This window comes from Eublepharis macularius, chromosome 14, assembly GCF_028583425.1.
Source record: "Eublepharis macularius isolate TG4126 chromosome 14, MPM_Emac_v1.0, whole genome shotgun sequence".
In the NCBI taxonomy this organism is placed as follows: domain Eukaryota; kingdom Metazoa; phylum Chordata; class Lepidosauria; order Squamata; family Eublepharidae; genus Eublepharis; species Eublepharis macularius.
This window is the reverse complement of record NC_072803.1, coordinates 69,355,523-69,370,485: the sequence shown is the minus strand read 5'-3', so window position 1 is coordinate 69,370,485 and position 14,963 is coordinate 69,355,523. Positions and strand designations below refer to the sequence as shown.

The 14,963-nt window shown below is 44.2% G+C and overlaps 1 protein-coding gene across 2 annotated transcripts in view; it reads right to left on the bottom strand.

Moving 5' to 3' along the window:
* SEC16A (SEC16 homolog A, endoplasmic reticulum export factor) overlaps positions 1-14,963 on the bottom strand; it is a 79,857-nt gene continuing 64,894 nt past the window's right edge. For both annotated transcript variants that reach the window (XM_054998244.1, XM_054998243.1), the window contains exons 21-31: positions 14,754-14,842; positions 14,170-14,217; positions 13,858-14,007; positions 12,871-12,948; positions 12,104-12,160; positions 11,467-11,578; positions 5,357-5,494; positions 4,667-4,761; positions 4,358-4,432; positions 1,747-1,812; positions 1-1,443 (exon numbers count right to left, since the gene is read on the bottom strand). In XM_054998244.1, coding sequence (XP_054854219.1) covers positions 1,372-1,443; positions 1,747-1,812; positions 4,358-4,432; positions 4,667-4,761; positions 5,357-5,494; positions 11,467-11,578; positions 12,104-12,160; positions 12,871-12,948; positions 13,858-14,007; positions 14,170-14,217; positions 14,754-14,842 — 980 coding nt within the window. In that variant the 3' untranslated portion in view covers positions 1-1,371. The remainder of the gene's footprint in view (positions 1,444-1,746; positions 1,813-4,357; positions 4,433-4,666; positions 4,762-5,356; positions 5,495-11,466; positions 11,579-12,103; positions 12,161-12,870; positions 12,949-13,857; positions 14,008-14,169; positions 14,218-14,753; positions 14,843-14,963) is intronic.

Below are 14,963 nucleotides of genomic sequence, written 5' to 3'. Positions count from 1 at the left end.
TCCAGAGCAAAAAATATTTTATTTAAGAATGTACATTGTCATATCTAACATTTAGGAAAGACAGTGGCTCTTTGCTCCAAAGAAGTTTCTCAAACTGAAAGATGTTTGGCCATCTAGACAAACAGTAAAGACAGAAATCAGAAAAAGAAAATGTTTTATAGAAGGGAAAAATATGCATCTGAGAAGGCTTGGTGACATTGCCACACTGGATTGTTAAAAATTCCTCCAGAATACAATCCTTTCAAAACATACTTAAGGCTTTCTAGATCCCAAAGATATGGGATTTACTCACAAAGGGGCAGCGTTAATAAATACCCATTAACGTTCTACCCATAAGCGTTATTTGTGTTTGAGTGAAGTAGCTTCCAGAGCAAACCTTGCCCCAATGCATAGCTATTTAGTCTCCTATTGTTGGGCTATTCAAGTTTTGTGGATTTCCTGCACAAAACTGAAAGGAGATTCAGGTTGATCACTGGAGAGGCTTGCTGGATCCAGACCCACTTAAGTGGCGAATTCAGATCTCAGTCAGTGTGATAATGGAAGAAGTTTGAAAGAGCAGAAAAACAGACTGCCGTGCTACAGTTTGAAAAAGAAAGCTTTTGAGGGTGTCGCAGCTTCCTTTTCTGGAGTCTAAAGAGGGAGAAGGAGCCATATTGCACTTCAAGAGGACTCATCCAAAAGGACAGCGATGCCTCTACTGTACACAGAGCTTCTGTTTCAGACTATACAGCTGGCTTAATAAGGCGCCTAAACACAAACTACAGACACACTGGAGTAAAATCCACTTCCAATTAAATCTTAGATTACAAATCACAGTTTTGTTGTTTTAATTCATTATATGTCTGTTTATTTGGATGAGCTATGCTTCCCTCCAAGGGGAAAAAGGGGAGGGAAAAGGGTCAATGTGTGAGAAAAATAATCTCAGCCAAATATCTTAATGCTTCACGTAAGGAATTAGCCCAGCTGGTGGTTTATATGCATAAAAATTGTGCCCCAGTCCCTGTAAGGCCACAAACTGCGGTGTTAAAAGGGGATATGTATTCCCTACTCATTGGGGAAAACTTTTAATGAAACATTGGGGAGTAGTATCCACATTTCAGTCAAGTAAGCTGAAGGGAGGGGAACATCCCAGCAGCTTCCATTCTTGTACCAAACAGTGTGCAGTCCTTACATTCTTCTTGGTTAGTCCCTCTCTAGTCCCCAATAACATTTTTACTGGCTTCTGAACAACAGGTACATTTGGTAATTTTATCTAAGTAGACAACCCATACAAACTGATAATCCTCTCACTGCTGAGAATGGATTCTATGTGCCACAGGATCTCGAGTAATTGTTCAAAAATCCATGCATGAAGAAGTAATCTGCTGTATGCTATTTTAAAAGGGGATATTTTCTCTGTCCAGTTCTGCCACCCAGTCTTGAGCTTCCTGGAACTGCAGCAGGCTGAAAAGGCAAAACACTACTGTTAAATTCAAACACCTTGACTGAATCCAATTTTACCAACACAACGGGGAAAAAATCAACACTTTTCTCTAAATACAGGTGCAAGCCACAAGCACAAAAGCATTATATTCCCCCAAACCAGTAAGAAATGGTTTGTGCAAGCGCATTCCCAATAACCATAAGAGGCCTCATGGATTGTGAAGCAAATCCTGTTTTAGCTTTTCATATCCCTCCTATTCCAGCCTCAGCTCAGTGAAAGGACACCTGGAACCTTCACAGAGTGGAAGCCAGAAGGATCATTACCTGTGCAAACTGAGAAGGGTTGTAGAACTGGACAGTTCCTACTGGGGAGGATAATTCCACAGGAGGCTAAACGGGAGAGAACTTTCTCTTAGTGAGATGCAAATTAAATAAGCAATGCTCCATACCAAATTTATTCTGTGTACTTGTCAAAAAGAAAAGAGAGGACAACAACACTGCTATCCCAACTAAGCATGAAGCAGCAGACATTTCACGAGGATACAAAAACAAAGAAAAACCCACATGTCCCCCATATCTGGGAAGCTTTCATGTAACCAACACCGTTAGGTTCTGGTGAAAAAAAGGCCCATGCAAAAACCCGAAACAGTGCGTTCTGAGAAGAGGAGGAGGGGGAGATGCCTTAGGCACGCTCGCCAAGAACCACCTGGCTGGAATCGCGCCGACCGGCTGTAAGGGAGCCTCATGCCCAGACTGAAAAGCGAGCACAGCTGTGCCTCCCAGCATCACAGCAGCACCCCCCCCCAAAAAACACAAACGTACTGAGATGAAGCACTTGCTTCCTTCTGACAGAAGCTGGAGAAAGCTCAGCGTCTTCAACACTAGCCAGCTCAAACAAGTCATCCCTCATTTGCATTAAGGTCCCCACATGGTTACTAAGGATGGCTTTAAATGCACCAGCAGCCACAGGGAAGCAGCTTAAAAGAGCTTCCGTGTGCACATGCAGGCATAACAGGCAGTCTGGCTCTCCTCGGGGGCCCACGGCGTGAAGTGGAGCAAAAGCCGGATCAGAAGACAAACTGCAGCAGAGACCAGCCCTCGAAACTTGTCTGCAGCAAGTGGAAAAGCATCTCCCTCTGGGAAGATTCTGTGGACACTGAGGGTCCAATGGATCAAATCCCGAGAGTGGCTGTAGTTTTAAATTAAATTATCTTGAGGATTTTAATCAAAACATTGTCTATAAGTATTCCAATATATAAATATTTTAACAATCATCACCCTGTTCTGGGGACTGGAATGAAATTTTCCCCCAAGCAGAGAAACTGAGCTCCTAGCGTGTGGATCCATATTGTTCCGCAAGCACCTTTCTGAAGCATCCCTGTTCTGTGGAGTGGACCAACCAGCCCTACTTGCCTCTCCTAACATTGGCTAACTGGTTCTAGAAAGGCAAAATGACCCTGCACCCTACCCCGCAGCTATTTCTTTGGGGAAGCAACTCCAACCGAGACACCGTGTCTCCCCTTTGAGGGGACATGCCTAATATATTCAGATTCCTAATGTTGTTTCTGAGAGGGCTACTAAACAAGATGACAGCAGCTCCCAGAATAAATGGTGATTTCAATCATGTCATTCTCAGAAGAAGCCATTCATCTTTATGGTTTCATGCTAGTTCCACAAAATTGAGACGTGAGAAGGTGGAACGGCCTGCCTGACAAGGTCAGGAGAGCCCCCACTCTCCTGGCCTTCCGCAAGCAATGCAAAACTGAATTACTCAAAAAGGCCTTTTTTCTCAGCTAAAAGGGCAGTATTGTAGGAAAGGGGTCCCAGATGTTTCGCTAGTGAGTTAGGAACCATAGACTTCACCATTATGTTGCCTTACATATTATCTGTTGCTTTAAATAAGTAGTCCTATATACTACCTGTGCTTCATGTTGTTTAATGTAAGTCCCAGAATTGACTATGTTCTGTTTCAGCAATTCCTCAACCCCATATTGGATCCTTGCTAATGCTGTGTCTTTGAAAACTTGTATTCATTTACCCTGTGACATTGTTTATGGAAATGTTCTTGACACTGTATGGAAATGCCTGCCCTTGTCCTTGCCACTGATTGTACTAATCCCACACTATGTAATCCATCTTGAGTCTCAGTGAGAAAGGCGGAATATAAATGACACAAATAGATAAATAAATAGATAGATAAATAAATAAATAAGTGAAAGTACCGAGAAAATGTGAAAAAAGAGGGGTGCAGTGAGGAAGAGAACACAAAAGACAGCCAGTGCAAATGGCCAGCCAAAGGTACCTGATCAAAATGCTGGCTTACTTCACGAGATAATGAACTCATTGAACTAGAGCGCGAAAGCTACAAAACAGCAAAAAACACAGACCAAAAAAGGCAATCAAAAAGTCACCATGCAGGCCACCACTGCCTCATGCTTTCAGTTACCCTAGGTCTTTAAAAAAAGTAAAACTCCCAGCACCGCAAGTTAAAATTATCCACATTACAAAATGCAAGTTAGCGTACATCAAAAAGGACACTCCACATTATAGAACATACACTAACAAAGCTGCTAGGGAGAATGCCTGCATAATCTTTGTGATTGTAGCACGGTACAATTTAGCATGTTCCTAGCATTTAATTGATCAAAAACATGCATAAAGAAAAAGCAAAGCAGCTCCTCATTTTTTTTTTTTTTTAAAAAAAGCTCTTTCATGCCTTCTTTGGAAACTGCAGAAAGTTCTACTTGGGGTTTCCTGCTATAATTTAAACTAAACCCAGTGCTAACTAATTCTGATTTGAAAGATAATGTTATATTTTCCATCTTACGCTCCTTCCAGCCCCTGTTTTGCGACAAAAGGATTAAATAGCTGTAACAAAAGCATTTGAGATATGCAACCAGCTTTCAAAAAAACCCACTCAGCAAGTCAGACCTACCTCTCCACACTGGGAGCCATCTGGATTGGATAAAGGGAGCTCAGAGCCAGGTGGTAGGACAGCAGAATTTAAGTGCTACAGGAAAGAAATGATCACGCCATTAGTCAGATGGGGGAATAAACCAAAGGTTATAACTAAAGGCCCAAAGCAGTGTGCTTAAAAAGGTCTTTAGCTAATGTGACAATACAAATGACTTTGCTACTGAAAAGTCAGTGGAGCCACAAGTCCATTACCACTCGAGACTTCTTTGGGGACTAACAGAACTGTCCCAGTGCTGCCACCCAGCAAGATCTTCCACCTCCAACTTACAGGAAGTTCATCAGCTATGTCTGGTGTGGCTTTCTTCCCTGATGCCATCTGCTCTTCTGCCACCCTGCCTTCCAGAGGCTGCTGCTCCTCCAGAACTGCACGAAGAGACCAGATCATACGTTTAACAGCAAAACAAACCTTGCATTCTTTAGACTAAATTTAACAAATGGAGAACAAATTTAGTAAATGGAAAACAGCCATTTAGAAAATGAAAAAAAAAGCAGCGTTTTAGCTTAACAGGCCTTTGGCTTGGATCCTAACACAAAGATAAATCCCTCTGTCTTTAGAAGAGTCTGTGATTTGCTAGCAAACTGCAGTCTGTTAGAATCCTTTAACATACTATTTTGTAGGGGGGAAAGAATATTTACATTACTGTTAAAAGTGTTAAAATTAGAGATCACCGACTTTTAAACAAATCATCCGAACAAAACAAATACTGATGATAGCAAACTGTCTCCTCCAGTCACCTCTCCAAACAGCCCTTCACCTGAACAGCAAGCAGGTGCCCCACTGTTCTTCCTGCGAGCTCAGGGGGTCACAGAGATAATGCAATTCAAACACTTTTAGACAGGCAGCAGTTGCGGGGGATGAGAGAACAGAGTCTAAGATACAAGTCAGAGAAAGCCTATGAAGAGGAGGCCACGGAGGTCAGCCTATGGATCTTGATCCTCCTCCCCGGGCACTACTCACCAGAGTTTGGTAAAAACATGTTGGCTGGAATGGGCATTGGGGCCAATGGAGCAAACAGGTCAGACGGAGCAGGAACAGCACTGGATGGCTTGGTGCCACTTGGGTTTAAGACGTCAACGTATCGTGCTCGGCTTCCTGCTGCATAGTAAAGAAGACAGACAAGTTGTGGCTAAGGCTTCATCAGACAGCAAGGGAGGGGCTCCAGCCCTGCAGTGTGGGAAGCAACCAAGAAGCAGGAAGCCCTGACGAGGAGGGCCTTGAAGCCACACCTGAACTAGAAACCACCATGTCTCCCTTTCCAGATCTAAAGTTACTCACAAATAATTATACTAATAGTAAACAATTTTAATACATAAAGTGCTAACAGTGAACAAAGAGCAAAATGTATCCAATAAATATCATAAATATCAACAATATTTAAATAAATAAATCAAATCAGTCAAGGTATAAATATTACAACCAGTCAATAAATAATCCACACTGATATAAAAGATCGAGAACCTGTAAGTAGAAATCTGAGAGGACGTTACAAATGTGGACATTGTAGTATATGTCCCCTCATAATTCGGGGTAGTGTAGTTTCCCTTGAAAATCCGCAGAGGGAGATAGAACTTAAAACTTTCTCTACTTGTAACACCCAGTGGGTGGTATATCTTATTCAGTGCCCTTGCAAGAAATTGTATGTAGGAAGCACTAGTTGAGCCATTAGAATCCGAATCCAAGAACACCAATCTAAGGTTAGAAGAAAAGTGACGGAAGCTCCACTGACTGCCCATTTCCAGCAACTCCACCATAATGAATCAGACATCAGGTTGACAGTACTAGACGTGGTTCGTGATAAGGAAGGAAGGATCGCCATGGAAAAATTGCTCCAACGTGAGAGTTCTTGGATTTTTTATTTAGGGTCCAGAATACCTGTCGGTTTGAATGAAGATTTAGACATGCCGTGTTTTCTTTAAGAGATGTGGTCTTCATCTTTAAAGCCATTTCTGTGAAACGCTGCTAGTGATGTGTCGGGCAAGCGGCAAGCAGCTCCCCTTGGGGAAGGCGTGGCCACTCCTAGAACTTCGGGCATTTTGCCAACTACAGACGGAACGTGGAGTCTGATGTTATCATCTTTGGAGATGCTATAGTACACAGATGATTGATTTATGCTTGACTTGGACAATTGTGTTTTCCTATTACATCTTACACGGAATGTACATTTACTTGAAAGACTGTTTCTACCAGGGCTCATTTGGAGGGGGAACGCACCGGAACGGCGTTCTGGTAGTTCCGCCAACTGTCAGGTGGCCCCGCTCACCTGACTTTGAAACATTTTTGGGCCGTTTAGGCCTCGATTGGGGCCAAAATGGCCCAGATCAGAGCCCAAACAGCCTGGATCAGGTCAGTGCTGGGTGTGGGAACACTCCCCTGCCCAGGACCAACCCAATCCTGGCCAAAACGGGCCCCAAATGGACATTTTGGGCTCGTTTCAGCCTGGATGGTGACCAAAATGGCCCGGATTGGGGCTGAAACCACCCGGATCGGGTCGGTGCCGGGAGGAGGAAGCCTCCCCTGCCCAACACTAACCCCATCCCAGCCGTTTAGGCCCTGATATGGGCCAAAACGGGCCCCAAATGGCCATTTTCGGCCCATTTCAGCCTGGGTCAGGGCCAAAACCATCCAGATCAGGTCGGTGCTAGGTGTGGGAAGGCTCCCCTGTCTGGCACCGACCTGGTCCCGGCCGTTTAGGCACCAGTCCGGGCCGGAACGGGCCAAAAAAGGGCATTTGGGCCCAGATCAGGGTCCAAACCATCCAGATCGGGTCGGTGCTGGGAGGGGGAAGCCTCTATCACCTGGCACAACACAGTCCTGGCCATTTAGGCCCCGATCCAGCCTCAAACGGGCACAAAATGGCCATTTTTGGCAATTTTGGGCCCGTTTCATCCTGGATCGTGGCTGAAACCGTCCAGATTGGGTTGGAGCTGGGAGCCAGAAGCCTCCCCTGCCCAGCTCTGGCCCAGTCCAGGCCGTTTTGGCCCCAATTCCGGCCCAAAATGGCCATTTTCACCTACTTGGAGCCCTTCGGCCTGGATCGGGGACAAAACCATCCGGATTGGGTTGGTGCTGGGAGGAGAAAAACAACCCTGCCCAGCACCAACCCAGTCCAGGCTGTTTTGGCCTCGATTCCAGCCCAAAATGGTCATTTTCAGCTCGTTCTGGCCAGGATCAGGGTGGAAACGGTCTGGAACGGGTCAGTGCCAGGTGGGGGAAGCCTTCTCCGCCCGGCACCAACCTGGTCTCAGCCATTTAGGCACCAATCCAGGCCTAAACAGGCCCAAATTGGCCATTTTGGGCCGTTTTGGCCTGGATTGGGTGAAACTGTCCTGAACAGGTTGGTGCCGGGTGGGGGAAGCCTCCCCCACCCGGCACCAACTTGGTGCCAGCCATTTCAGCTCCAATCTGGGCCCAAAATGGCCATTTTAGGCCCATTTCGGCCAGGACTGGGGCTGAAACCGTCCGGATCAGGTCAATGGCGGGTGGGGGAAGCCTCCCCCACCCGGCACCAACCTGGTTCCGGCCATTTCAGGCCCGATCCAGGCCCAAAATGGCCATTTTGGCCCCCTTTTCCACTGGGATCTGGGCTGAAACTCCCAGGATCGGGTTGGTGCTGGGCGGGAGAACCTTCCCCTGCACGGCAGTGACTTGGTCTGGGCTGTTCTAGCCCTGATCCAGGCCCAAGCAGGCCCCAAATGGCGATTTTTGTCCATTTGGGGCCCGTTTTAGCCAGGATCAGAGCCCAAACTGCCAGGATTGGGATGTGCCTGGCAGGGAACCCCTCCCCTGCCCAGCACTGACCCAATCTGGGCTGTTTTGGGCCTGATCCAGGCCAAAAAGTGCCCCAAATGGCCATTTTGAGCCCCTTTCAGTCTGGATTGGGGCCAAAACGGCCCTGATCAGGCTACTGCCAGGTGGGGGAACACTCCCCCCCTCTGGCAGCAGCCAAATCCCAGCCATTTCGGCCTGGTCAAGGGTCATGGCATATGCTAATTCCTGCAGCTCTTTTTCTACGAAATGACCCCTGGTTTCTACTATTGATGTGTGTAACATGTGGTTTCTGGTTGTTATTTATTTATTTTTTTTTTATAAAAATTTTTATTGGATTAGAAATATATCATATCATATCATTTACACTCACATTCCTTTAAATTTCCAATTCTAACCCCCTCCCATTCCCCCCCCTTTTGTTGACTTCCAACAGTTTTCCAACCCCCCATCTATTTTCCCTTTACTCATATGAATTTTATTATATTTATTATAATATACTTTCAAATTCTTCTAAGCTTATCTATCATATTTGTGCTATTTCTGATTCCTTTCAATAATATTCATTCTGATCACCTATACTCTATTTTACTCTTTCTACTCTCTTCAATATGGGACAAGCAATTTGCCCCACCTTATACATATTTTCTAGTGCTTCTATAAACTTTGCAGATATTCATAATAAATCAATCAATTTGACTTATATTCTATATATGTTGCTCCTTACTTCCTTTTACATATCATATCCAATATAATTATCTAATTTCTCCATTATAGAGCTATTTAACTAGAGTAATCCATTCATATATTCGTTTAACATAAGTCAATCTATTATTTCCACATTTCACCTGCTGATATGTATCCATTCACCCTTTTGCAACTATTATTTACGTCAGAAAGATATTTAGTTTAGCTTTTATCCTTACATTTCTTATAATAATAGCACTACTAATACTCTATATAATAATCCAATATGGTATTTGCTTAGAATTATTCAGTCAACTCTCCCCCCCTCGGTATAGTCACTTCCCTCTTCTTCCATTATATTTCAGTAATTTTCAAACTGCCACAGTTCTCCACCCACCTCCCATTTTTTCACCAGATATTGTTTCAGCTTCTCCCAGTCCTTGTTAAACTGCCCTGGGTCAAGGTCTCTCAATTTTCTTGTCATTTTATCCATCTCCGCCCTGTACAGCAATTTGTAGATCCAATCCTCAATGGTTGGCACCTCTTGTACTTTCCACTTCTGCGCGTACAAAAGTCTAGCTGCTGCTGTCATATAGAATAACAATGTCCTGTATTGTGCTGGCATGTCTTGCATTCCCAAGTTCAGTAGCAGGAGTTCTGGTTTCTTATTCACTTGAAATTGTAAAATCTCACTCATTACTTTTATTATTTCCCCCCAGTACTGCCTAGCTACCTCACAAGTCCACCACATATGGTACAAAGAACCCTCATGTTTTCTACATTTCCAACATTTGTTAGACATGTTCAAATTCCCTAGCGCTATCTTCTTTGGTGTCAGATACCAACGATACATCATTTTATAAACATTCTCTTTAATATTAGTGCATGTCGTAATCTTCAACGTATTTTTCCACAAGTATTCCCACGCCTCTTGTTATTTCTTTATTAAAGTTTATAGCCCACTTCACCATTTGCACTTTAACTACCTCATCCTCAGTATACCATTTTAACAACACTTTGTAGACCTTTGAAATTTCTTTTTTATCTCCTTGTAGAATTACTTTCTCTAATTCTGAATTCTCCATTCTTATTCCTCCCTTCGCACAGTCCGAATAATAAAGATCTCTGATTTGTCTATATTGAAACCAATCATAGTTTGGGGACAACTCTTGTTGTGTCTTTATTCTAGCTTTAGAAAGTTCTGTTTGAGTTATCTCCTTATACGTTAAACACTGTTGCTTATTATCGACCGTTCTTGGATCAATTACTTCATATCTGGTTGTTATTTATTGATGGGATTATTTGTTGACTGATTGTAATATTTATAACTTGACTGTATCGATCAATTTATTTAAATAATGTTGATATTTATGATATTTATTGGATACATTTTGCACTTTGTTCACTGTTAGCACTTTACGTATTAAAATTGTTTACTATTAGTATAATTATTTGTGAGTAACTTTAGCTCTGCAAAGGGAGACATTGTGGTTTCTAGTGCAGTTATATCTCCCTGGCATGCCTCTGGTTGAGTTGGTAACATCTGAACTGCCTGCTGCTCCACGGAACCCAGTGATAAAGCACTTGGGAGGTGTGGGTGATGCACACAGCAGATGTACTGTCAGAAAAGCAATGCAAATTACAGGGCCTGTACAAAAGTTGGCAGTGAGGAGGTGAAACTAACAAAGCCTTTTACAAATACATTTCCTATCGAACAATATTCTGGTGCCAACAGAAGGAGATGAAATTCTGTATGCAGGACCAAGAGACGTGACTGTGTCACTCACACCAGTTCCAGCTTTTTCATTTGTGCCTGTGTGTGAGAGGTTCCAGCTATGAAAATTAAGCTGGATAATGACTTGCTCAAGGCTACAGATTTAGGTCCTCTGTCTAAAGCCCAACTCTATTCCTCACTGGGGGGAAACATGAAGGGTCAAACTCACACAAAGATGTGGTGGCTCAGAGGAAAAAACTCCTGGAGGTACCCGGAACACAGAGACTCACCCCCCACCCAGGGACTTTAAAAAAATCCAACGAAAAAAAAATGAGAAGCTCTGAAAAAAACTCTTATGAAATGTTTCCTCTATTGGAATGCATGAAATGCTAGCCACTGTGTTGCTCAAAATACAAGGTAAGAAGATTTTTATGTAACAATCTATAGCAACATTAAATAATTATACGTATACCTGCAGACACACACTACGTATTTTCAGAGATATGTTAATTGTTTAAATGGGACTAGTTTTGTCTACACATGGAAAAAATTATGTATGAGATTTTTCTGTCCAAAGAACAGAATTTATTTCATTTCTATTAAAACGGTGTCTTGTATTTTTAGCCTTCCCAACCCCAACCCCCTCATATATCAAACACTCCCTTGGCAGTACTGGATATATTCAGTTTTACTTGTAGACTGCAAAACCACTGTATGTTGTTAAACAGTAAAATAAGTTTAGATCTGATAAGCGTTACAAATATTTCAATTTTATATGCCACATTTGCCATCTAAACATATAAAGCATGAATGAAAGCCCCATGAAGCTCAACAAAGGAAGACTGACGTCATCAAGCTGACCAGCTCTACAGTTCAGAATACAGCTTGGGGGTGGGGGTACCTGCTCTCCTGGAGAACATGTTGACAGGGGCACTGGGAGGAGCGCCTTGTCCAGAAGAGGCTGTTTGAGGAGTTTTAGGGAACCCTGTTGGCGGTGGAGGCGGTGGCTTGCTCTGCAAGAAAGGAAGGTTAGCCCCTGAACAAACATCTTTACGAGTGCAAGGTTCTGTTCTTTGCCTTTCCTAATATTCCTTCTCACTTGACCCAAGCCACGTTGGGCTGTTGGCTATACTTCCATGGATTTATTCCTGTGTTAGAAGGCAGGCCCCCCTCCTTCCACCCACAAAATTCTATGGAACTGAAACCCATCCAATTGGGGCAGAAGATGATCTACATGTCACATTTCCTTTGGCTGCAACTATGTCCAGCAAAGAAGGCTTTTAACAGATATTATTAGCTCAAGAGGATTTTCTGAATTCAGGCATGATGGGATTGCAGCAGTCCAGGAAGCTCCATGGAGGAAGGATGGTGCTGGAAGGGGGAGGGGGTTGATGCTTCGTGGCTTAATGGCACCGCTGGGATTCCCAGCAACAGGTGGGGGCTTCACTGTTTCAAAGCACTGGATGGAGGACTTGACAAAAAACACAGACTGGTGCTCAACGGCACCAATTCAAGCATGAGCTCAGCAGACCATTTACCTCTTCTTCCGGTTCATCCAAGTTGATCCACCGCTGTTTCTTTTCATCCCAAACAATCTACATAAAACAACATTTCTGCTTTTATCCGGAGGATCAGCCAGTGAAAGAACTCAACTGCTGAAAAAGGCTCTGGATTCAGCTTCAGCTTCTAGCTCAGCGATACTCACTCCACACCTTGTGGAGAGCCGCATTCAAAATCACCATCAAGCACAAAAGCCACAGTTACTTCCATCCCAGGCACAGAGAGGCATGCACCTCAAGGAGGCTTGCAGTTTTTTCAGTTCCTCTGGAGCAGGAGTTCCCAACCTTTTTCAACCTGCGGGTACCTTTGGGATTCTGACACAGGGAACCATTACAAAAGGGTTGCCACAGGAGGTGGAGCCAGAGAGCAAGGTCATGCATAACTCTAGGAAAAACTATTCAACATTTCAGGTGGAAGCTCTGTTTATCAGGATGCCTTACAAACATATTTTTAAACGTACTGTTTAAAAATATATTCTTGCATACACACAGCTTTCCTGCAGTCATGCAGTGAAGATCCTTGCGCTGTGGTGGCAGCTACTGCCAAAACAAGTTGTGGCTCCCAAATCACTGATCTAGCTGAACATTTTGGGTTTTTAAAACCTCACATGCTAATTGCTGGACAAGTATATGAACATCACCTTTATTAGGACCTATGGGAACAGACACACACTCCCTCCTTCCCTTGTCAACCTAGTTGCATGACACAGATTCAGGTGTCACGGACGATGGTTCAGGGTACTTACCGATTTATTCTTATCATCAGGGAGATGAGCCTCATTCTTGCCTTTCCACTTTAGCCAGCCAAACCACGTTGTACCGCTCTAAACACAAAGACTCTATTTAGCTTACTTAAATTTATTCTGGATTGGAGGCTGTTATGTAAGTAACAGCTAGATGAAAGGCTCACAATCCAAGGCTATGAAAAGCCACAGGGGGGTTAAGACAGGGGTTCACCATTAAGACAGGGTTCATCAGAAGTGAGGCACTCTGTGGTCAGAGTTCGGCCAGTGATCAATGAAACAAACCAGCCCCCAGTTGGCTGTTAAGGCCCCAAGGGGCCTTGGAGACTCTGGCCAGCAGGCAGGTCAAGCCACTGCAGGATGGAGAGAGGTGGGTTTCCGTTACCTTGGTGATGGGAGGGGGGAAACTGGATAGCAAGTTCGAATTGCACATAGCAAATGCTAGGCATGCACTGGGAGGGGGAAATGACATTTTAAAACTTTGTGCATATTCAAGAGTGGCGTTTCAAGGAAGCAGAGCAAAAGAGACCCAAAGAGCCATACACAGGAATATATTCAGAGCAATGAACATTCTAATTTGGAAAAAAAAACAATTTTAATTGTTTGATACAATTTCAGAAGCGTTTTTGTAAGCTGAGTTGACAGCCTTCTAGCCTAGCATGGTCTAGCAATGATACACTTAAGACAACAGCCTGGAAACAGAGGATTAGATCATTGGTGAAGCTCACTGGAGGAAAGGCAGCCTGGGAATTCTCCTGTGTGGGCTGCTGGGACACTGCAGAGTAACACTACACACATGTGAGGAATCTCTGACACGCCTTCTGGACATAGAGCATCTTGTCATAATACCTGCACACTCTAAAGACTGTCATAAAACCTGCACCATACAGACAAGCAAGCTGGGGAGGAAGTGGAGGCACAGGTCAGCCCTCCAAGGTCACTAGCCAAGAGCAGAAGACAGAATGTTCAACAGAGGCAAGTCCGAGCTACCTTTTGGGATGGTGGTTCTTTCTTGGTTTCCTTCCCTTTGGGGATTGGCAGACAGGGCAGAGGGGGCTGCTGTAACAAGGAATTTGGCCTCTCTGGTCCTATAGAATGCACAGAGGATTCTGAGGTAGTCCGAGATCGCTGCCCAGAGCCCTGTGATTGGAAGCAACAAGGTCACTTTAGGCTCTGAAAGACATTTTTAAATGATGTCAAGAGTTGGGGGGGGGGGGGACAGGAAAAAATAAATAATAAATGGAGATGCAAAGTAAGACACATAGAAGTGATTTAGCTGCAGTAATTCTTTTTGTTACGTACCATGTGGGCTGAAGACTGGGAGGCAGATCTGGATTGTCGGCCCGAGCCCTGGTTGGATACAAAGCTCACAAATGAACAAACAGCTCAACTGATCCCCTAAGAGAGGAGCAGGCTTGGGCCTGGGCCTTCAGCCACAGGCCGGGTTTGTTAAGCAGCAAGGATGTGCCCGTCTCTGAGGCGGGGTCTCCCGCACATCACCTGTGCTGTGAGCAGCCAAGGGGAGAGGAGGCTCTGGTTGTCCTTTGGTCTCCAGAACTCCGACCCATCCCGTTTGGCCAGCAAAGGGAACTTGCTAAACCCACTTGCTTAGTATTACCTGCAAGGTGCTCCCCCTGTTAGACATGCATCCAGCCAGACCCTACCCCTCGCTCCACACATGGTGTATTCACAGGCATTTCCAACATCAGAGACAGTTCTGTGTGTGAACCACACAGCTAACTTAAGAATGCCATACATTGCCAGACAATTAGCATTTCTGATCAGCTTAACCAAGAATCTACAGGACAGGGAGGGGTGGAAGCTTTCACACTGCCCTTGGGCAACGTAAGGACCAATGCATCTAGAAAAAGAGTATAAATGAATACCATGTTTGCCATCTTCCCATAGAAGTCATCGTCCCTGGGCTCTGGGCCAGTCTTCCAAACAGGAGAATCATGAAGGGTGCTTTGTATTGCTAAGAAGCGCAATGGGATAAGTCAGTTTTGCTTTCTTAAGTGAGGGGAATTCTGCTCTTCGAAAACTGCACTGTTAACTTATGACAACTGATAGAACTGGTCTCTACTTACAGAAAGCTA